The 22,004-nt window shown below is 41.9% G+C and overlaps 1 protein-coding gene across 6 annotated transcripts in view; it reads right to left on the reverse strand.

The window, feature by feature from the left end:
- The window catches only part of ITSN2 (intersectin 2), a 129,580-nt gene that overhangs the window by 46,563 nt on the left and 61,013 nt on the right, over nucleotides 1-22,004 (reverse strand). For 5 of the 6 annotated variants that reach the window (XM_055119740.1, XM_055119741.1, XM_055119742.1 and 2 more), the window contains exons 14-18: nucleotides 18,433-18,573; nucleotides 16,977-17,064; nucleotides 10,170-10,309; nucleotides 9,073-9,153; nucleotides 2,095-2,231 (exon numbers count right to left, since the gene is read on the reverse strand). In XM_055119740.1, the coding sequence (XP_054975715.1) occupies nucleotides 2,095-2,231; nucleotides 9,073-9,153; nucleotides 10,170-10,309; nucleotides 16,977-17,064; nucleotides 18,433-18,573 (587 nt within the window). The remainder of the gene's footprint in view (nucleotides 1-2,094; nucleotides 2,232-9,072; nucleotides 9,154-10,169; nucleotides 10,310-16,976; nucleotides 17,065-18,432; nucleotides 18,574-22,004) is intronic. The other variant, XM_055119745.1, reaches the window with a different exon arrangement.

Here is a 22,004-nt window from a genome sequence, read left to right on the forward strand (position 1 = left end):
CCATAATTCCTGAAGGAATTTAAAAATCCTAGATAATTAAAAATAACTCAGATACACTTTAATCATCAACCCTTCCTCCTCACCCCCAAACTATCTTATTCTGGGTTGTTCATTCAGCCTCTTCGTCCTTTGCAGCCCCTCCATTCCCTCTGTAGCACTCTCTCTTTCTGACACTGGCTCTCCTTTGAGGACTCTTTCTCTTGTAGTTTTTTGTTGTTGTTGTTGGGGGCTGGTGGGGTACTTTACCTGGCAGTGCTCAGGGCTTACACCTGGCTCTGTGCTCAAGGTCTCCTGGTGGGGCCCAAGGGATCAAATGAGATTCTGGGGTCAATCCCAGGTTGGCAGTGTGCAAGGCACCCAACTTGGGTCCCTCTCCTTCAGATCTTAATTCTGACAGTATTCTGAGTTTGTTACTAAATTCCCCTAGCACTCTCTCCCCCTGAGATGACCTGATCGAGCCATTATTTGAATTCTCAGAGTAACATAACACCACTATTGGAGTGTTTACTACACTTTTGTTGGGATAAAGCAAAAATTAAAAAAAAAAAACAACACCTAGCCTTAAGATAACAAAAAATTTACTTGGGTCAAGTAAATTTATGAGTTAGAGGATGAGAAATGGGTCTGGAGTCAGAAGACGCCTCCAAAGGTACACCAACAGCAGTGGTAATAGCTCTGTGATGGGAACTATTACCATGAGCCAGGAACAGGAAGGGACTACAAAAGACTAACTTTACCTGTGCTTCGGTTCTGACCACCTGCCTCTGCTGCAGTGGGACCGTGTGCAAGGCCACAGGAACAGAACATGCATGGCTAACACAATCTGTGGGCCTGAAAGGACTTGCGAAGGGGTGAAGACAACAGGAAACCTACATGTGCAGGTAGAACATTCTGATGCAACATTCTGACGTTGCGCAGCCAATGCATGGGGCCTTTGTGCAAAGTAAGTGGCACGTGAAAGGCCTCATTTGAACTTCACTGTCACTACTTCTACACTAGTCTATTATCTCCAGTTAGCAGTCACAAAAGTAGGGGTTTAGATCAGAGGACTCTGAGTTACTGGTTTAGCATTCTAAGCCACCAGCTGGAATCATAAAGAATCGGTGTGTTGGGCTGGACACGGCCACTATGACACCACTGGAAGCCTGTCCTGTCACGTGAGGCTGAGTCGCTCCGGCCTCCTCAACAGCGGCACCACCCTCTGAAGTTCTGACTTGTTGACACTTCTCCAGGGCAAAGCAACACTAGCTGCTTACTCCTGTTTCTGACACGAGAGAACTTGGAGAAACAGAGAAACATTACAAGCAGTGTCTTAGGGACAGAAACAACTACACTAAGGCTTTATACAAATGATTCTCTGATGCCACAACTATCGTACATCTCCTATTCTTAAAGGGCAGTGATGGATCTATTTCAGTAGTACTAAAAGAATGGCACCAACCAGACATTTTTTATTTAGGTTTGTCACCATATATTTGGCTTTTATGATCTTGCAGAAAGTAGTGCCTGACATGGTATGGAGACATGGAAATAATGAATGCTGAAAACAACATATTATATATAGCTTTCAGATGTTATTTTAATTCTCAGTTTCCTGTGAGGTATATATTAATATTTCTATTTATCAGGTGGAAAAATGATGGTTCAGAAAGGAAAGCAACTTCACCAAGGCTATTTAGACATTACAATGAGGAATTCTAATTCAGGGCTGGCAGTATAGTATATTGGGTAGGGATTTGCCTTGCATGTGGCCGATCCAGGTTTCATCCACCGTAACCCAAATGGGCCCCCCCAGCACTGCTAGGAGTAATTTCTTGTGCAGAGCCAGGAATAACTCCAGAGCATTGCAGGATAAGGCCAAAACACAAACAAAAAAATTCTAAGTCAAATATAACTCTATAATCTACGCTACTTCTAATATATAATATGTAAGTGGTGACTGAAAACTGAATTTTGAAGGCTGAATTTTAAAAATTCAGAATCTAATAAGTGTTTAGGGTAATTCCTTTACTTCCTTTATAGTCTCAAACTAAAGATATGGTGTTATAAAATGACAATTCTAATAGAAATACAGTAAATTTATCATCTATTTACCTGGCAGCCTCATCTTCGAGTTTCTTTTTCTGTATTAGCTCTGATCTTTTTCGTTCCATTTCCTTCAACTTGTCATGTTTGATCTTATGAAGTTGTTCAAGGGCTAACTGCTGTGTATTATAACTTTCTCTCAGTTCCTAAGGAAAGAAGGAAGACAAATCAATGTAATCAACTTAAATATATATATATATATTTTTTTCTTATGTAATAATGTGGTCACTGAATCAAAAGACAAAAATCCTGAAGCTAGTTAAAAAAGATCTTAAAATTTTCAAATACTAAAGGATAGAAAAATCTTTAATATAATAAGTATTTAAGTCATGTAGCTGCTGAGAACAAACATCAGCTAGAATGTTCTACTTTGTATAAATCTGTCATTGTCCAGTGACCCTTGCCAGGAGTAAACCCCAAGCACTGCTGGGTGTGGCCCCAAATCCCCAAAAAGTGTTGTTACAAGCACATCGATTCACCATGCTTTATGAACTGCTTTTTTTTTTTTTAAATTGAAAATAAAATAGCAAATCAAGAGATTGGCTTGTGAAAGATTTTGGGTTTCTCAATGACAGATTTATACATAAGCCAATCTCTTGATTTGCTATTTCATTTTCAATAAAAAAAAAAAAGCAGTTCATAAAGCATGATGAATCGATGTGCTTGTAACAACACTTTTTGGGGATTTAGGGCCACACCCAGCAGTGCTCAGGGTTTACTCCTGGCAAGGGTCACTGGACAATAATACGGGGTACCAGGGATGGAACCTGGGCCGCATGCCAAGATAGAGCCCTGAACACTACTACTTCTCCAGCACCTATACTTGAAGAGGAATTTTCTTAAGTCATATTTTTGACTTACATCATTTAAGCAAGTTACTCATTACTTTTACTCAGTAAGATCCTGAATTAAATACAGAAGCATTTATTAAATAATTTAGTTCAAACCGTGACTAGAATGATCACAAATAAAGACAATTATTCGAAACAGATTAAAATAAACAGTTGCTTGTTGAGCACTTTTGTTTAGTTTCGTTGTTTGGGGGTCACATCTGTCGATGCTCAAGGGTTACTCCTGGTTCTGCACTCAAAAATCACTCCTGGTGGTGCTTGGAGGAATGAATCTGAGTTGGCTGTGTGAAGGCAAGCATCCTACCTGATGTCCTACCACTCTAGCCTTTACTGAGTATCTAGTTCTAGGTGCAATGAAGACTCACAGAAGATCTGATTCACAAGACAGCCTGGCTGCTAAGTCTTGGCCTCCAAAGTGTTGATCATCTCAAAGCACAGAAAGGCAGCAGCAAAATGTGGGCTCTAGCTAAATGCTTCAGCAGAATGCTGTGATGATCTATTTGGCATCCTCTGCCCAACCCCCACATCCTCAGGTAGCCTTGATGAGTCTGTCAAATTTAGTGTACCTCCCAATCCTGCCCAGGGGTGATCACTAACCTAAACCTCACTGATTACAGCACCTCACCTCCTGGATGGAAGAACTGCTTCAAAGGACATGCACAACACCCAAGCTGGTTCTGGATGCTTTCCTGGGCTTTGGATATACTGATTATTGGAGAGGGGACAGTGCAGTCTATCCTTCTTTGAGCTCATCAAAGAACAGTGAGCCTGGAACTATGCACCAGGAAGGCCATCGTGATGGGAATGATGGAAAACAGGAGCAAGGATGAGAAGGGAGCAGAGAGAAGGGGAGCTCTGGGAGATCGGATCTTCACTCTTACTCCCCAGAGTCCGGCTGCCCTCTGATCATTGAGAGAGTGGGCCGTGAAATCTTCTAATAACCATTTCCACCAGCTTAAGGATTTTTAATGGAATTTCTGTGAAACAGAATCCTAAACAAGAGAATTAAAAAAGGAGCCTGGCGTAAAGAAAGGGAGGGGAAAATTCATCGAAAGAGTCCCTGAATGAATCAAAATAGATTTGAGGGCAAAACTAGGACGCTAGACAGTATCTGGATAGAAAGTTTTGGTTTTAAAAACAAAATTCTGGAGAGTCTGAGAGAATAGCTTACAGAGTGAGTGCTCAAACTCTGCATGTGGGGTCTCGGTTTGATAAAAATCTGTTTGGGGGTATTTCCCACACAAAACTAAGAAAGTAAAATAAACCCCAAACTATTTCTTCTCAGAAACAATGTTTTTTTACAGGTAAGGACTTTCAACATGAATGAAAAGGCAGATACTATCTGAGAAGAGTGTCTAAATGATTAGGCCACAAACATACACATACTGTACTGAAAGCAAAGTTTCTACAGATCTCAGCCTCTACGGTTGTCTGTGGTACCTTACTCTGATGTCTCTTGAGAAGCAGAAGGATGCCATGTTACAGAGGAGCAGTGCAGGTTGACAAAAAAGGCACCTGGCTCTGAAAGGCAGTCCAGACCGAATCAGGCCCTGTTGGTGACTAACTTTTTACATACAAAAGTGACTTTGCAGTTTCCCCACCTGTAAAACAGGGTTAACCCATGCATCAGGAGCACTGCTCTAAGCACTGGCTAGATGAATACATATAGTCCTTATAATAGTGCGTGGCACAAGTGATTCTCAATAATCTTTAGCTGTTATTGGCTGAAGTCATAAATGAATGGAATTTGAAGTTTCAGAGTAACAAAGTGCCGAGTGAATGCCTGATGTCCACAGGGCAGTGTGGGAGCGCTCCCTGGGCTCTGAATAATGCCTTCCTGGTCTGTCTATTTGAGGACCTTCCCCAGAGTGTGGGTGAATGGGGCACCCTTGTGACCGCCAAGGCATTCGTGCTTTCCTCTAAAGGAGTCTTGACTCCTTGACAACAGGAGACACCAAAGAGAGAGCCCGAAACAGGACAGACACTAAGAAACATCTATTGGATCGACCTACGCAGAACAGTCAGGTCTGAAGAAAGCAAAGCTTGCTGAGAACATCTCTGCCTGACTGCAATCACCCTAGAAATTCCAGACATCAGACTCCTCTGAATAAGTCTGATTTAAACCAACCATCACTGGGGGCTGGAGTGATAGCACAGCGGGTAGGGCGTTTGCCTTGCACGTGGCTGACCCGAGTTCGATTCCCAGCATCCCATATGGTCCCCTGAGTACTGCCCGGGGTAATTCCTGAATGCAGAGCCAGGAGTAACCCCTGAACATCACCAGGTGTGACCCAAAAATCGAAAAATAAATAAATAAACAAACAAACAAACAAACCATCACTTAAGGAACACAGCTTTTCTTGGTCTCCCTAGAATGATATCTTTTTCAGATTAAGGAAATTCTCCTCTCTGCCCAATTCATGAAAAAGTTTTCCCGTTTGGTGGGGGCTTCTATGCAGTGCTCAGGAAGCCCAGGGGCCACTCCCAGTGAGAACCGTCCTGGTGAGTGGCAGTTTAATGTGAGAGCTACCCTTACAATGCTCAGGGTCTCCAGGGCACACGCGGCTGCTCAAGAGACCATGTAGGCAGGGATCGAACCCACAAAGCTAAATCATCTCCCGCTCCTGAATTTTTTTATATTAAGATCATGATAAATGGTAAATTTTAAGGATTTTTTTTTCTCCTGGGGGCGGGGGTAAGTTGAGTTATACCCAGCAATGCCCAGGGATCACTCCTGGTGGTGCTTGGGGACCACATGCAGTATTTGGGGATCAAGGAGGGGGTCGGCTGTATGCAAGACAACTGCCCTAACCATCTCTCTAGCCACTAGACTAAAATTCACTGTCACTGTCATCCTGTTGTTCATCGATTGCTCAAGTGGGCACCAGTAACGTCTTCATTCTTTCCTGTCGCATGCTAGTGTAGCCCAATGGCATCTGCTCGCTCCAGGAACATGAAGAGCACGTTGTTGTTACTGTTACTGTTTTTGGCATATCAAATACTTCATGGGTAGCCCCTACCCCCGCCACGAGGCTAAAGATATTGAAAATATTTCACAGATGAAAGCATTTCATTTTCATTTTGTGGTTTTCGCTGGGGACTGAACAGAGGGTCTCATGCATGAGAGTGCTTTTCTACTCACTGAGCCACACCCTCAGACCACAGATACATTTAAAATATTTCATTCTAGTTACCAAGTAGTTTATTTTTCTTGGGTCAGTTTTGGCAAGTTCTAATTTGTTAATTTCACTGACACTTTTACATTTATGTGCAAACTTTGTCATATGTCCTCATCATTCAGTGGTGGCAGTGTATTTAGTTACATTCTGAATCTCCTTTATTTCTTTTTGTTTTGTTTGGTGGCTTTACCTGCTGTGCTCAGAGGCTGCTCTGGCACACCGTTAAGGAGTTGGCCCTGGCCTGGGGGCTCATATTGTGCCAGGGATTGAACAGGGTCTCCTGCATGCAATGCATGAACATTTGCCCTTTTCAGCTGTCACCTCCTACATTTTTTGTTTGTTTTTGGGCTACAACTGGCAGTGCTCAGGGCTTACTCCTGGCTTTATGCTCAGGGATCACTCCTGGCAGTGCTTAAGGGACCATATGGGGTTCCAGGGTAGAACCAGAGTTGATAAGGCACTTGCCTTCTCCATTGTACTATCTCTCTGGCCCTGGCCCCTACTTTATATAACTTTCTCATCTTTCCATCTCAACAACAATAAAATTTCCTGTATCTGCACCCATCTTCTAGTTTAGTTTGAGTATTTCATTTCACCAACAAATTTAAGCGCAGTCACACTGATCTTATACTCAAATGCTACAACAGAAAGGTTCTTTATGTGTTTATCAGTGGGGGCTGGGGGGTGAGGGTTGGGTAACACCCAGGAATGGTCAGGAGTGACCACTGGTAACATTCAGGAGACGATATGTATATGAGGTGCTGAGGATCAAATCAGGTCTGCTGCATGCAAGGCAAACTCCTAACCCCTCTACTATCTCTCTGGAACAGGAAGTATACTTTTTATCTGGTCCTTCAACCCATGTGCTGATCTCTATCTTTCTGTTGATGTTGTCACTGATGCTGCAGTTTCTTGGATACACCACAATCCTTAGAGATTACAATAAATTATAACTTAAATTATATTTTATTCTGCTTCTATTTTGGGGAAAGGAGGGAGTTTCACTGAAATCTAGTCATGTTTGATTTACAACGACTATATTATAAAGGTAAAGCAAAAACTTTAGGATTACACACTATCTTATTCTATTTCCTGAAGAACAGTGCTCTTGGTTACCACCACCTTATATACTCAATTTCAAATCACTTGTTTTTCCTCTTCCCTCACCTTCCTTACTCTCTCCTTTTATTTCTTTTCTCTTTCTTTCATGCAATAAATAGCTTTACTTCAAAACATGAATTACATGGAGTCAGAGCTGTCCCCCAAATCTGGGACACATGATTCTCTGCCTTTTTAAAAAACTAATTTCTTACTTTTTTCAGACAGGGCATCAAAGGTCTCCTTGTTGACAAGTCAATGGGTATTGTTCAGAACTATGAAAACGGATCATTCTGTATCATTTTACAATGATGACCATGGAGGCCTCTTTCGTGATTTCTATGACAACATAGTCTCCTGACCACTCTGCCAGTCTAGGTTTCATCCCCTTTTCATCTCTTAAATTGCTTCTGGTGAAAGTGTTAATAAGCAGTGAAAGGCTGGAAGGCAGGAAGCAGAAGAAAGAAAGTAAAACAAAAGACAAGAATACCTGCTGGCCTGTGAAGAATCAAATGCTAATGGCAAGAATCAGTTGTTTGGGCACGGCCACACTCACAAATCATCACCAAGCCTCACTGGATAGATGAAGAAACTTAACTTTTAAGAGTTTCTGTGAAACTTGTAGCAAAACTTTTAAGAGCAGCTAATCAGATTTTTGATGCTATAACCACGGAGGGAAGGCTGGAACCATTTCTCCAATGCGCCCTACCCTTGCTGGGTTAACACAGGAGTTCTGCTTATCGTGTTTCTATCTTTATCGGCCTCCTACTATCCCTTTCAGTACCAAGCAGACTGCATGAAGTCTACTTGGGCAGCACTCTTCAATCTTAACACCTATGGACCAGCACCTGTCTTGCAAACTGGTCCACAGACCAACAGTCATAACCACGATGGCAGACCACTGGTTTTCAAGAGATCTGAAGACCAACAATTGAACAACACTGGGTTGGTAAATAGAAAACCTAGCGTACATCTTTCTTTAAACTATATTAAAAAGAAACTCATATTGAGTATTTTAAATACTTGGTATGTGATACATGTTTACATATATGTATACACACACAACAGGCATAACACTGGGACCTCCCCAGCACTATTGGAGGACTGGAGTCCTCTAGGGGTATGTGGTCCAGAGATGCAGGCTTGATGGTTTAGTGTTAGGGTTGGGCAATGCCATGCAGGTCCAGCAATTCTGGGAATACCAGGACAATTCAGATCTTGCTTGGAAGCCACCAAGGCTATATCCAGATGGGCTGGGGAGGGAGATGGTCATGCACTACTGGGCCTCTAAAATAGAAGACATATACTCCAGCCTTTTCCATTATCTCCCCAGCCCCTATGGAAACATTTTAATCCCAGTGCAGGCACATCTAAATATGAGCTCTGGTAATTAGATGCAACTGAAGCTGCTCCTGCATTATTAGCTAAAATTTTCCTCATAGCAGCATTAGGAATCAGCCACAGTTAAGTTTGGAAAACCTTGCTTAGGATGTCAGAAAAAAGTTTAATAAAAGAATCATCTTCAATGAAATGGATAGATGATTTTAACTCACAGTTCCTTTACTTTCCTCTGAGATGAATCATCCCATCAGCAAGCCCAATTCACAGGGATATTGAAAGGGAAAGAGGTACATTTCTAAGTATCTTGGGGTTTCAGGACAACCCTACTGATTTCTGGCACTAGACTCAAACAGGCAGTTAAGAGAGCAGAAAGATACTCAAGCAAGCAGAAAGAAAATAAAAGTTTACATTGCATATGTTATTTCAAACAAAGATATTCAGATTAATGCAAAAAATAATCTAGTTAAAAAAAACAATAAAGTAACTCAAAGAAAGGAAGCTAGATATTAGAAAATAACCTTAAGTAAGAGGAAGAGGTTGTTGAGACAGCTTAGCAGAGACAAAAGGCACTGAAGAACAGAGTCATCCATACTGCCACACTGTAAGATAAGGCAGATAAAAAGCCAATTAAACTATGTACAAAACTTTAAAAAAAAAAAAAAAACAACGTCGGAAAGATAAGCTGACTGGTTTGTCTGTCCATCCATGAAAAGAACCTGTTTCATTTATTTTGCTCCTACAAAATATATGCTTATATAAAAGAATATTAATAAGTTTTCACCTCAACCTTCCCCTCTGTAGCTTAAGCCACCATGATCTCTTCATCATACTGTTGGCTCTCCAGATGCTCCAATTCTACTCTAAAATAAGTTGGTACAGCAAAATTCAAATGAAGAGAATGAACTCACTAAAAAGCTACGTGATACTTCACGCTCTAATATTTTATGCTCAGCAGAGGAATAACTGAGACCATCCTCAAATCAGAATAATGTGCCACTAATTTGAATTTCAACTTCTGATATCTCCTTTCATCCACAGGGTTTTGGGACACATCTCATTCTGCGTAGAATGCTAATTATACGATGTTTGGGGCCTCTACCTTGCCACTGCAGCACACAGCTAATCATGAACTCATTTTCCATGCAGTTCATAGGGTTCAATAATACTTTTTATTTCACTGTTAACTCAGACACTTCCACAAAGGTTGAATAGTGATGAGGAAAGAAAAAAAAAAAAGAACACAGTGTGTTAAAAGTACCTTGATTATCAGATTATTTGACCTTTCCCACATTTCCCATTTTAGAGTTTTGCATATGACATTAGTTGAGGTCAGTTCTGTGATATTCAGAAAGGCAATTATTCTTAAAGTGCATAAGGGCCAATAAAAAGTTACTCCAAACTGAAACTATAGTAGATGATGTGTTTAGTTACATGACACAATCTTTACAATATCTACAGAACACATTATAAACAATCTTGCAATTCTGTTATAACTCTAAGGAAAAAATTAACCACTGAAAATGTATTACATATAGTAGCAATTATTCATGCTTTTAAATTAAAATGAGATTAAGGAGGCTGAGAACTAAAAAGAAGTATAACAGAAGATCAATACCTTTAGTTGACTGTTAAATGAATCCATTTCGGATAGCTTAGATGCAGTTTCTTTTTCCAGAGCATCTAACTGTTCTTTAAGTCTTTGGCATAATTCTTCTTTTTCAGATGATTTTTTATTAAGTAAACCGATCCCTAAATCTGGAATACAAATATCAGACATTTTATATATTTGATAGAAATCTTGATGTTATTACCAGTAATTACATCTACTGTCCGGTCAAACTGGTATAAACAGAGAAAGACATCTGTGTACATTGAGGCCCGCTGAAAATAAGAGCCTGCGATGAGCTCTGTTTTCTTTTTTTTTTTTTTTTTTGCTTTTTGGGTCACACCTGGCGATGCACAGGGGTTACTCCTGGCTCTGCACTCAGGAATTACCCCTGGCGGTGCTCAGGGGACCATATGGGATGCTGGGATTCGAACCCGGGTTGGCCGCGTGCAAGGCAAACGCCCTACCCGCTGTGCTATCACTCCAGCCCCGAGCTCTGTTTACTTGACTCAATCTGGGAAGATCCTCCCAGGGAACTAACAGGAGCAATGGTCCTGGACTAGGAAGCAACAGGACCTGAAGTGACTCTACACCGTGGATCAAGTGCTTCATCACTCTGACCCTTGGTACAATAGGCAGCTTATTGTTCTCCTCCTTTATTAAGCCATGAATTAAAATCTATTAGTACAGAATCTGGCCCTTTAGAAAATAACTAATAGCAGGGGGCCAGAGCAATAGTACAGTAGACAGGGAGCTTGCCTTGAACACAGCCGGCCCAAGTTCAATCCCCAGCATCCAATATGGTCCCCTGAGCACCGCCACAAGTAATTCTTGAGTGCAGAATCAGGAGTAACCCCTGAGCATTGCTGGGTGTGACCCCAAAAGGAAAAATAAAATAACAGATAGCAGCCAGCTATTAATTCTTAGTGTTCCCAAGAATAGGAGGATAACAGTAAAGACTCAAAATTAAATATTCTAATTGAATTATGTAATAAATATTTTAGGAGTTAAGAACAGAGGGTTTCATTTTATAAGATCATTTCTTACACATTCACACTTGGACGGAAAAACTGAAGAGTCACATTACAGTTACATTACATGTTATATTACATAGCCAAGAAATGAAAGCAGCAATATTACTATCATTTAAAGAGTTTTTTTTTCTTTTTGGGTCACACCCGGCGATGGACAGGGGTTACTCCTGGCTCATGCACTCAGGAATTACTCCTGGTGGTGCTCGCGGGGGCCATATGGGACACTGGGAATCGAACTTGGGTTGGCCGCGTGCAAGGCAAACGCCCTACCCGCTGTGCTATTGCTCTAGCCCCTAGAGAGAGTTTTAATACATGTGATACAAACATTATTTCAATACTAACCCTGAATTTTTTTTTGGGGGGGTCATACCCGGCGATGCTCAGGGGTAATTACTCCTGGCTCTGAACTCAGAAATTACTCCGGGCAGAGCTCAGGAGACTACAGGGGATACCAGGGATCAATTTTGGATCAGCCATGTCAAGGCAAATGCCCTAAGTGCTGTACTATCGCTTCAGTATCTGAATATTTTTTTTAAAGTATAGCAGTCTTAAATTTAAATAAAATGGAACCAGGGATATAGCTCAGCAGCAAAGCACATGCCTCGTGTGCATAAGGCCCTGGGTTCTAGTCCCGGCATGGCCAGTAAATTAATATAAATAAGATGAAGCATATGTAGGGATCCTCCCTTGTACTGAAGAGAGAACTCAATGGACTGGCAAGCTGCTCTGACGCAGGATGTCCAGGTTCTATCCACTGCACCACATATAGTCCCCTGAGTACTACCAGGAGTGATTCCTGAGTGCCAAGCCTTAAGTACCTCCTGCGTGCCACCAGGTGTGGCCTCCAAACCAAACTAAACCAAAGGGCTCCCATCAACCCCTGGCTGATTCTCCTCTCAGGCACATACTCAGCTTTTATTTCTGTGAGGTTTTAATGGAATCATTTTGTTCACATTGTTCTGCCACTTTTCTTTACATTTAATTTCACATTGTCTCAACCAAGACATATGGATCTGGTTCATTCTCTAAAATGTTCATAGTTAAGGCTATTCTATAACTTATATTCCCTTTTTGATTATCATCTACTGTTTTTAGTTCTCTAACAAACAAACAAACAAACAAACAAAAAACATCCTTGTGGGGCCAGAGTGACAGGACAATGGCATGGTGCTTGCCTGGCATGCATGTGATCCAGGTTCAATCCCTGGCACCTAATGTGGTCCCCTGAGCCTACCAGAAGTGATCCCCAAAAGCCAAAATAAGTAAATAAATATTCTTGGGGTATACTTATTAATGCTTATGTCAAACTATTATATGGGAACAGGAGGCAAAGAAATTGCTATCCAAAAATAAGTATTTGAACACTCAAAATTTGAGAGAAACTTTCAAATAGCCCTTCCAAAAAACATATACAATATACAGTACCTACTATAGATAGTACCTCTCATCAATATTAGATCTTAGATATTAGATCTTAATCATATTTACTAATTAGCAAAATGACCTTGTTATTTTAATTTGCATTTTCTTGAAAACTACTGAGACTGAACAACTAGCTATTTATATGTTAACTGGTAATCATCCTAAATTGCCTAGTGTCATCCTCTGTCCACTTTTCCCCACTGAATTGTCATAATTTGTGATTTATAGATGCTCTAAATTCTTGCTGTGTTATTCATGTTTCAAGTTTTTAACCATCTAAGGTATTTTTCTTTTTTTAAAATTTTTATTTAGGTATTTTTCATCATGGAAAATATCAAATCCGTAAACAGTTTCCTGTGTGTATTGTTTGAAGAGACTTTCCTCATACTAAAACTACAAAAAAAATTTCCTGTTTATAATTTCTTCTGGAGCGATAGCACAACGGTACGGCGTTTGCCTTGCACGCGGTTGACCCAGGTTCAATTCCTCCATCCCTTGTCAGAGCCTGACAAGCTACCAAGGGTATCCTGCCTGCACGAGCCTGGCAAGCTACCCGTGGTGTATTCAATATGCCAAAAACAGTAACAACAAGTCTAACAATGGAGATGTTACTGGTGCCCGCTTCAGCAAATTGATGAACAATGGGAAAACAGTGCTAACAGTGCTAATTTTTTTCTAGTTTTTCTCTCCCTAGTTATTTTTATACATAGAGGGAACAAATTTTCCCAACTTTTTTGGGAGGGAGGCTTTGCTCAGGGGTTACTCCTGGCTCTGCACATAGGAATCACTCCTGGTAGCACTCAGGGGGGCCATATGGAATGCTGGAGATCAAACCTGGGCCAGCTGTGTGCAAGTCAAGTGCCCTACTCACTGTTCCAGTGCTCTGGACCCCATTTTCCTAACATGTTTAAGATCATGAAATATCCTTCCAAGTAATTTACTGAAGTAATAGGGATTACTGAAAGCTCATCTTCTCCACAAATGTTGCTATTAATACACTGGACTGTTTCTAGGCTGTTCTATTTCAGATCAATAATTCATCACTTTAGGGACTACAGTTTTCAAAACTTTTGATATTTGATAAGGCTGGTCTCCTCATTTCTTATTCAAGTCTTGCCTACCCTTGCACATTTTCTTTTTCTAAATGACTTTTTGAATTCTCGCCACATTTCACTGGAGGAAATATGAATACAACCAAATGTATGATGTTTTTATAGCACTGAGCTAGTTCTTTCAGTAACAAAATATGTACATAACTATCCCAGAATATTATCTACCAGTAAACTTTTATAGCTGTAAATGTTTTCTTTATTCACAGTGATGAGAAAGCTACTATGAATGAGGCCTTATTTCTTATTTTCTAATAATTTTTTTTTTCTTTTTGGATCACACCTGGTGATGCACAGGGGTCACCCCTGGCTCTGCATTCAGGAATTACCCCTGGCAGTGCTCAGGGGACCATATAGGATACTGGGAACCGAACCCAGGTCACCCGCATGCAAGGCAAACACCCTACCCACTGTGCTCCAGCCCCTCTAATAAAATATTTTTGATATACAATAAAGTTACTGATTTTTTGTTTTGGCCTCATACCTGGCTGTGTTTACTCCTGGCTCTGTGCTCAGGGATCACTCCTGGGCTGATTAGGGGGACCTTAGGGGATATTGGGAGTTGAATCTGGGTCGGTACCATACAAGGCAAGCGTCCTACCCACTGTATTATCTCTGTGGCCCTAAATTACTGATTCTTATATGCCAATTTAATAGAGAGGTACCTTGCTAGATTCTCTTTAGCTCTAATAGACTTCCCAAATGTCAACAATTATTAAATCATTCCACTACTATCTGCAAGGTACAACACCATGTATAATGGCAGGTAAAAAATGATATAGCCTGCACTTGGCCCTTGAGGAGTGTAGTTCAGTTGGGAGGTGAGCAATATGAAAAAGTAACAGCAAAAGAATTTGCATTCTAAGTATTCTTACTACTTAATAACATGCTTTAACAGCAAATTTGCCTTTATCACATAGGCAAGTGCGGTGTTAGGAACTGTTTGGGTGATTTTATTTTGCTTATTTGTTTTTGGTTTTGAGATCACACCTAGCTCAGGGGTTACTCCTGGTTCTGCACTCAGGAATCACTCCTGGTGGTGCTAGAAGGACCCTATGGGATGCTGGGGATTGAACCTGGCCTGGTCGTGTACAAGGCAACACCTTCTTCACTGTACTATTGCTCTGGCACCTGTGTTAGGAACTGACAAATTAGTACAGTGGTTTTCAGAGTTAGACAGAAAAAGAACTATCGTGGCCCCAGCCCGTGCAAGTACCTGATCTCCCTAAGCCTCAGTTTCCTAACATTGTGTAATGGGAATAACAACGACTTCCCGGGACCGTGAGAGAGATGAAGTTGGCTGAGTACATACTAGACGGCAGCTGGTCACTGGCAAGGGCACCTGCCAGAGAGAGCACTCCTGGGCAAGATGGGCACATGGCAGATAACAACAGCTTTCCACTTTGAACTCAATCATACCAAATATAAACTGCGAATTGGACCACGTCCCATGAGAAGAGTTCTGCAGGTAACCAATAAGCCATCTGCCATACTGTACTCACAAAGGAGGAGAAAGTGGATGGTGGGGAAGAAGGTGAGGGGGCGGGGGAGGAGGAGAAGGAAGAAAAAGAGGAATTGGAGGAGGAAGAACAACTTTAGGCGCTGCACAGCTCAGAAGGACGGGCTCTCCCACCTTTGGAATGCCTATGGCAGGGTGAGGGGGGGAGGTGACAATGTGAGAGAAGGTCCTATGCAGGAAGAGAGACTGTAGCAGTGGAGGGTGGAGGGCTCTGAGACCTGCCAGAGTGGTGAGCGAGACTGGGCTTCTTCCACATCAAAGCCCCCTTACCAATGCAAAATTCCCAGTTCTTTCCACTCCTTCACTAATGGATGAGCTCAAGATAAGGGCCCAAATACTCTGAGCCTAGGCACTTCCTATGCCTAGCTTAAACCCACACCTGTTTTGTTCATGCTCCCAGGGGCTGTGGGCTGCTCACAGATAAGCCAGGCTTCGCCAACACCAAGCCTGACTCTTGCATCTTTGTCTTCCTCCTCAGAGGTTCAGAACTTGGGCAATTTATTGGACCTTCTGAATACTTTTATTTCAAAATAAATGCCAGGGGAGGGGAACTGACATTCAGTCTTTTGAATATTTAAAGTAAGAAATTTAGAAAATGTTAGGTACTTCTAAAAACTTCATAACAGATTTCTTTAAATAAATTTTTCCTCTGCTCTGTTGTTATTGGCATGTTATAGCCAAACACCGAGACTGAATCAAGAAAAATGTTATGTTCCCACAGATTATCTTGGAATAATTTATTTTAGAGATATTAAGAGTCAAACTGGTAGCATTCCTTCTATGAACCAGACTCTGGTGTCACAAAAGGCCTGGGAAGGGCCCCTCTGCTGAGGCAGCTCACTGCTGCACTCCCATCTCTGAGCAGCCGTCTGTGTGGCCATGGCCAAAATAACCCCCTGAACCATTCTTTACAACTTGCAAAGGACTCTGCCAAATGCAGGTCCAATGTTCTGTGAGAGACAAACCTACATTTTTTTTTTCTTTTTTTGGGGTCACACCCAGAAATGCACAGGGGTCACTCCTGGTTCTGCACTCAGGAATTAACCCTGTTGGTGCTCAGGGGACCATATGGGATGCTGAGACTCAAACCCGGGTCAGCCGCGTGCAAGGCAAACGCCCCATCCATTGTGCTAACACTCTAGTCCCTACATTTTTTTTTTATATGACAGTCTAAGATTGTATACTTGATTAATAAAATAAAAATATTTTTAAGGTAGAAATATCACAATTAATTACTTTTCATCACGAAAAATATTCCAACATCTGTAATAATACCTATTGGCTTATACTGGTATATTTTAACCAGGCCAAAAAATTTTATAATAGAATGTTATTTCATTTGGGTGGAGTCACATCTGGACTACTCAGTACTCCTGGGTCTGTGCTCAGGGTCACACCTGGAGGTCCAGATGCCAGGCTGGGGACTGATTTGCGGCTGGCCACACTGTGAGGCAAAAGCCTCTCAACCCCTGGCCCTCCCCGAGCCCAGAATTGTGCTGTTTCTAAAAATGACAGTATCTGAGACCAGTGATGTGACTCAAGGGGTAAAGCACACTCTGCATGTGTGAGACCCTGTGTGTGGTCCCTAAAGCTTCTGGCACTACTGCTGGGGTACAATCCTGGTCCCTACTGGGTGTGATCCCCAACCCTGCACAACAAAACTGCAATCTGACGGATAATACAGACAGTCTTCAGAAAAGAACGAAAGGCCAAACAAACCTTAGGGACTTACCAGGTGTGCTACTAAGCTGCATATTTTTAATTCTTTCATTTAATAACTGCTTCTCAGGAACCAAGTAGACAAGCTTATTTTGATATTCCTAATAAAAAGACAAAGCAGTGCCTGATTAAAACTCTATAGTACATTTCTGAAAGCTAGGAATAATATATAGTTATGAACAACATCACTGTATCATTGTCATCCCGTTATTCATCTATTTGCTCGAGCGGGCACCAGTAATGTCTCCATTGTGAGAGTTGTTACTGTTTTTTAGCATATCGAATGGGAAAGCCTGGGTAGCTTGCCAGGTTCTGCCGTGCAGGCGAATACTCTCAGCAGCTTGCCGGTCTCTCCAAGAGGGACGGAGGAATCAAACCAGGGTCGGCCACATGCAAGGCAAACACCCTACCTGCTGTGCTATCACATACAGCTTATTAATAAGATAGTATATAACTATGCATAATTTCAAAAGGGAATATTTAGGGGCCAGGGAGATAGCTTAATGGGCTGAAGCACATGGCTGACATGTTTAAGGCACTGAGTCCAAGCCCCAGCAATTCGTGGCCCCCAGCACTGCTGGATCAGAGCAGTGTCACACAGTCAGGCCCAAGCACCTACCGGGGCTGGCATGGGAACTGAGCACTGCCAAGAATGGTTCCCAGGCCTCCTGTGCACTGCTTGGGCGCTATCCCCTCAAAATATGTACAAATACTTAAACATAAATCCAAAGGGGAAATTTAAATAAAAACCTTACGATAGAAGGTGTGTCCAGAAGCCTTAAGGTTTTGTGCTGAGGGCTGATGGATGGCAGCCACAGACTTGGAGGTGCCACCAGCACCTGTGCTTAACAGCTTGGGGAAGACCCTGTCACTCCAGAATGAGATCAAAATCTCAGGCATAACCAAGAGCAGGTTTAAAGCACAGAGGAAGTGTTATGTGGCCTGTGACTCTACTGGTAACTAAGTGAAAATATGGATTAATTGCTAGTCCACACAAAAAAGAAATTTGACACAAAAACTCTAGAGACGCAGAAAGCTTTTGGATTACCTTTCTGCAAATCATAATCTGTTTCTGCACAAAAACAGAATTGCCAGATCCCTGAGGGACACAGTCAACATTCTCAGAAATTCCCCAAAGCAATAGCAATAACCTTAGCTTAATGTGTAAGTTTGTGTGTGTTTATATGTACACACATACGTAGTCATTGGAGACTTAAAACTCAAAGTGATAAAAATTTCATAGTTATGCATAAAGCATAACAATTCAGCAGATCTTAAGCATCTGGTTAGGAGAGTTTTAGGGATTTCATTCTAAGGAAGGCTATCTTATCAGAGAAGCTAAAAGATTCCTGGCCTCAAAAGTGAAAAATCACTTCTAGAATCATTAGCATTTAAATTAATTATATTCATTTAAATTATTTAAAGTTAATTTTTAATATTTAAAGATACCTCAGCAGCAAACAGCATACCTGAAGATCATGTTGGAGTTGCTTGATTTCCATAATCTCAAGGTCGCACTGTTTATCCAAAACTTCCAGTTCAGTCTTTTGAGTTTGCTTTCTGAGCCGGACATCTTGAAGTCGGCCTGAGATCTGCTGGTGCTTGCCATTCTATTGGAGGAGAACATAAAATCACTTGACATAAAACGTTAACAGAAAAGCTCCTATCAAGGCCGGAACAATAGTATAGCAGGTAGAGAATTTGCCTTGCATGTAGCCAACCCGGGTTCAATCTGCAGCATCACATATGGTCCCTGAGCCCTCCCGCCAGAGTGATCTCTGAACAGAATCAAAAGTGCTCCTTTAGCACTGCTGGGTGTGGTCCAAAAAACCAAAAATAGATAGGCTCCTATCAAGAGAAAACTGTTTTTGTTTAAATGAGACCTATCATGGGGGCCAGAGCCATAGTATAGCAGGGAGGGCGCATGCCTTGCATGTGGCTAACCCAGGTTTGGTATACAGCATCACATATGTGGTACCTGCAGCACCACCAGGAGTAATCCCTGAGCCAGGAGTTAAGTCCTGAGCACAGAGCCAGGAGTCAGCCTTGAATATAGTTGGATATGGTCAAAAACCAAAAATAAACCAATAAAAGGTTACCTATCATTTATACATAGTCTGAGATAAAAGTCTAAAATCGGGTGCAATTTTCACTAGAACTAAATTTATTAATAGAATCACGGCAGGACATGTGCTATTTTGAGGGAACAAAAGTCCATATATCGAGATGGAGAAAGCATTAACATAAAATGGAATAATCTTGCTTGGAAATCAGCCTGAAACATTAATTTCTAATATTAAAACAAGACAATCTCAGAATGATGAGGAAAATGTTTGCATATAACATTTACCATTATCTCCTCTGAGCTTCTATTTCTAGTCCCCTTCTGCTTTGCCATCTAATCTCTAAATAAAGAATGTCCAGTGGGGCCTGTGCCACAGTTCTCTCTGTACCGGTAATCCCTTCCCTTTCTGAGATACAGGGAAAAGACATGGCAAACAAAAAGTAGGCAGCAAGGATTCTCCACAGAGGCTAAGAAGGATGACCTGAAAGACTAGTGGGCAAATTTGTGGGTCCCCTCATCCCTCACATTTATATGTTGATGGCCTCATTCCAGGAGCTGAGAAAGTGATAGGATTTGGTGACAGGACTTTTCAAGAGAGCATAAAGTTGAAATGAGGTCCCAGGGGTGGCCTTTCGCATCTGACCGGGCCATCAGGAGACATGCACAGAGACAGGAAGAGATTAAAGGCCTTGTCAAAAGACACAGCAAACGTGGAGAGAGACTTCAGGGAAACTGAGTGTGCTGGCACCTTCACCTTGGAGTTCCACCCTATTAAACTGTGAGAAAATTAACTTCCTTGTTTGAAGTCACCTGGTCTGTGTTACAGCAGACACCACGAACTGATACAGTGGGGTGAGAAGTGAGACCACTCGTTAAAAGACTATTAGAAGTCTAACTTTTTACTGATAAGTCTCTTTTGCACTGAGAAATACACGTTGTGTCTGTTATGTACTGGTTTATTTGGTAAAATCTGCTATCATACAGTTTAAGAAAACATATATATATTTTTGGACCAAGGAAGGGTTATGGGTCTGACTTTATAAGAGTCTGACTCTAAGAGCAATGATCTCTCCTGGCTGTGTAAATCCCTAAGAGATCCCATGGTGAATGACTCTGGGAGCCTGGAATAAGCCACCTGTGCTGAGAAGGAACAGCAGAGAGCAGGCCTCCAGCCCCACGTAAAGAGACAGACTGCCCCTGAGAGGTCTGGCTGTTACTGAAGTCAAGCCTCACTGATGCATGTTTATAAACCATATCTTGTTTTAAACTTAAATAAAACTGTAGTGAACCTTGCAGGATTTTAACTGGCACTCTGGAATGTAGTCTGGAACATAAATGCAAGCTGAGTCTTTGAATCATTTGTGGAAATGAGGAAGAGTCCCACGACCCATTGCAGTTCCTTGGGCCCCTGGCCGTGAGACACTTCTCTCCTCTCCTTTTGTGTCTCAGCTATTTCACTGCATTATGACGGACGTGGGCATAACATGTCATTCTTAGAACATCTGTTCCTATCTTAAGCATGTGTAAGAAAAGGCTCAGGCATGATCCTTACTCTGCACACAAATCTATGTCATTCCTTGGTATATTACCCAAATTTTTATTCTGTTTTGATACCCATCTATGCTAAGGGTTTACTACTGGCTCTGCTCTCAAAGATCACTTTCAGTGGGCTTAGGGGACCAAATGGGGTGCCAGGGAGTGAACCCAGGTCAGCCACGTGAAAAACAAGTGCTCTCCTCACTTTTCTATTGCTTTGGCCCTGTAAACAATATCTAAATTTAGCCTTCTTCCATGATTATGCAATTTCAAAATCCTATTATATTATTAGGTCAGATTTACAGAATCCTGAGTTGTAAGACAGTATGCCTTACCTAGACAGTTCATAATAGTCATACTTTGTGTTTTAAGCAAAGCCTGCCTGCCTGCCTGCCTTCCTTCCTTTTCTTTTTAACAATTTGACACTCTTGACATCTGATGTATACAAACAGGGAGGCATGGGACCAGTACTAGCAAAGAACTATAGTGCAGCAGAAATCATATGAGATCATTTAAATCAGCAATTCCAAATTATTTTCCAATAGAATCTTTTTGAAAGCAAATGCTGGAAACTCCAATTAAGAGCATGTGATAGCTCAAAGGGCCAGTGGGGCACACCTGGCATGTGGAAGGCTTGGGTTTGATCTTGGCATCATGGTCCCCTGAATATCATGACCAGAATATCCCCTAACAGCACACAGGGAGGGGATCCTCAGCACACTGCTAGAGATGGTGCCAAAACAGACCACAAAAAAACCATCACCCAAAATGGCAAGGAAAAAACCCCAAAATAAACCACAAACAAAAGCAACTCCAAGTTGCGGGTTGAATGAGGGCTAGAGACTGAGCACAGCGGCCACTCAACACCTTTATTGCAAACCACAACAGCTAATTAGAGAGAGAGAACAGAAGGGAATGCCCTGCCACAGTGGCAGGGTGGGGTGGGGGGGAGATGGGATTGGGGAGGGTGGGAGGGACGCTGGGTCTACGGGTGGTGGAGAATGGGCACGGGTGAAGGAATGGGTTCCCGAACTTTGTATGAGGGAAGTATAAGCACAAAAGTGTATAAATCTGTAACTGTACCCTCACGGTGATTCTCTAATTAAAAATAAATAAATTATTAAAAAAAAAAAAAAGCAACTCCAAGAAAAGGTAAAGCAGGCCAACGCTGGGCTTCGTCTGGTAATGTGACCTGCTTCCATGGCTCCCCTTCTCCTACCTCTGGCTCTCCATCTGCAAACCATCTCCCAGAGACCCGCCTGAGATGGAAAATCTACTAACTAGTGCTGCCCTGTACTGCTGAGATGGGCAAGTGAGACAGAAAGGAAATGTCCTGACAGAGAACGGCTGTTGTGTGGTCGCACAGCTGAGCTGGGAGTCACCAGGAGTGTTCCCAGGCTTCCAGAGCACTGTCTGGGAGAAGTCCCGCCCCCTGATAAA

Source organism: Sorex araneus, chromosome X, assembly GCF_027595985.1.
Source record: "Sorex araneus isolate mSorAra2 chromosome X, mSorAra2.pri, whole genome shotgun sequence".
In the NCBI taxonomy this organism is placed as follows: Eukaryota; Metazoa; Chordata; class Mammalia; order Eulipotyphla; family Soricidae; genus Sorex; species Sorex araneus.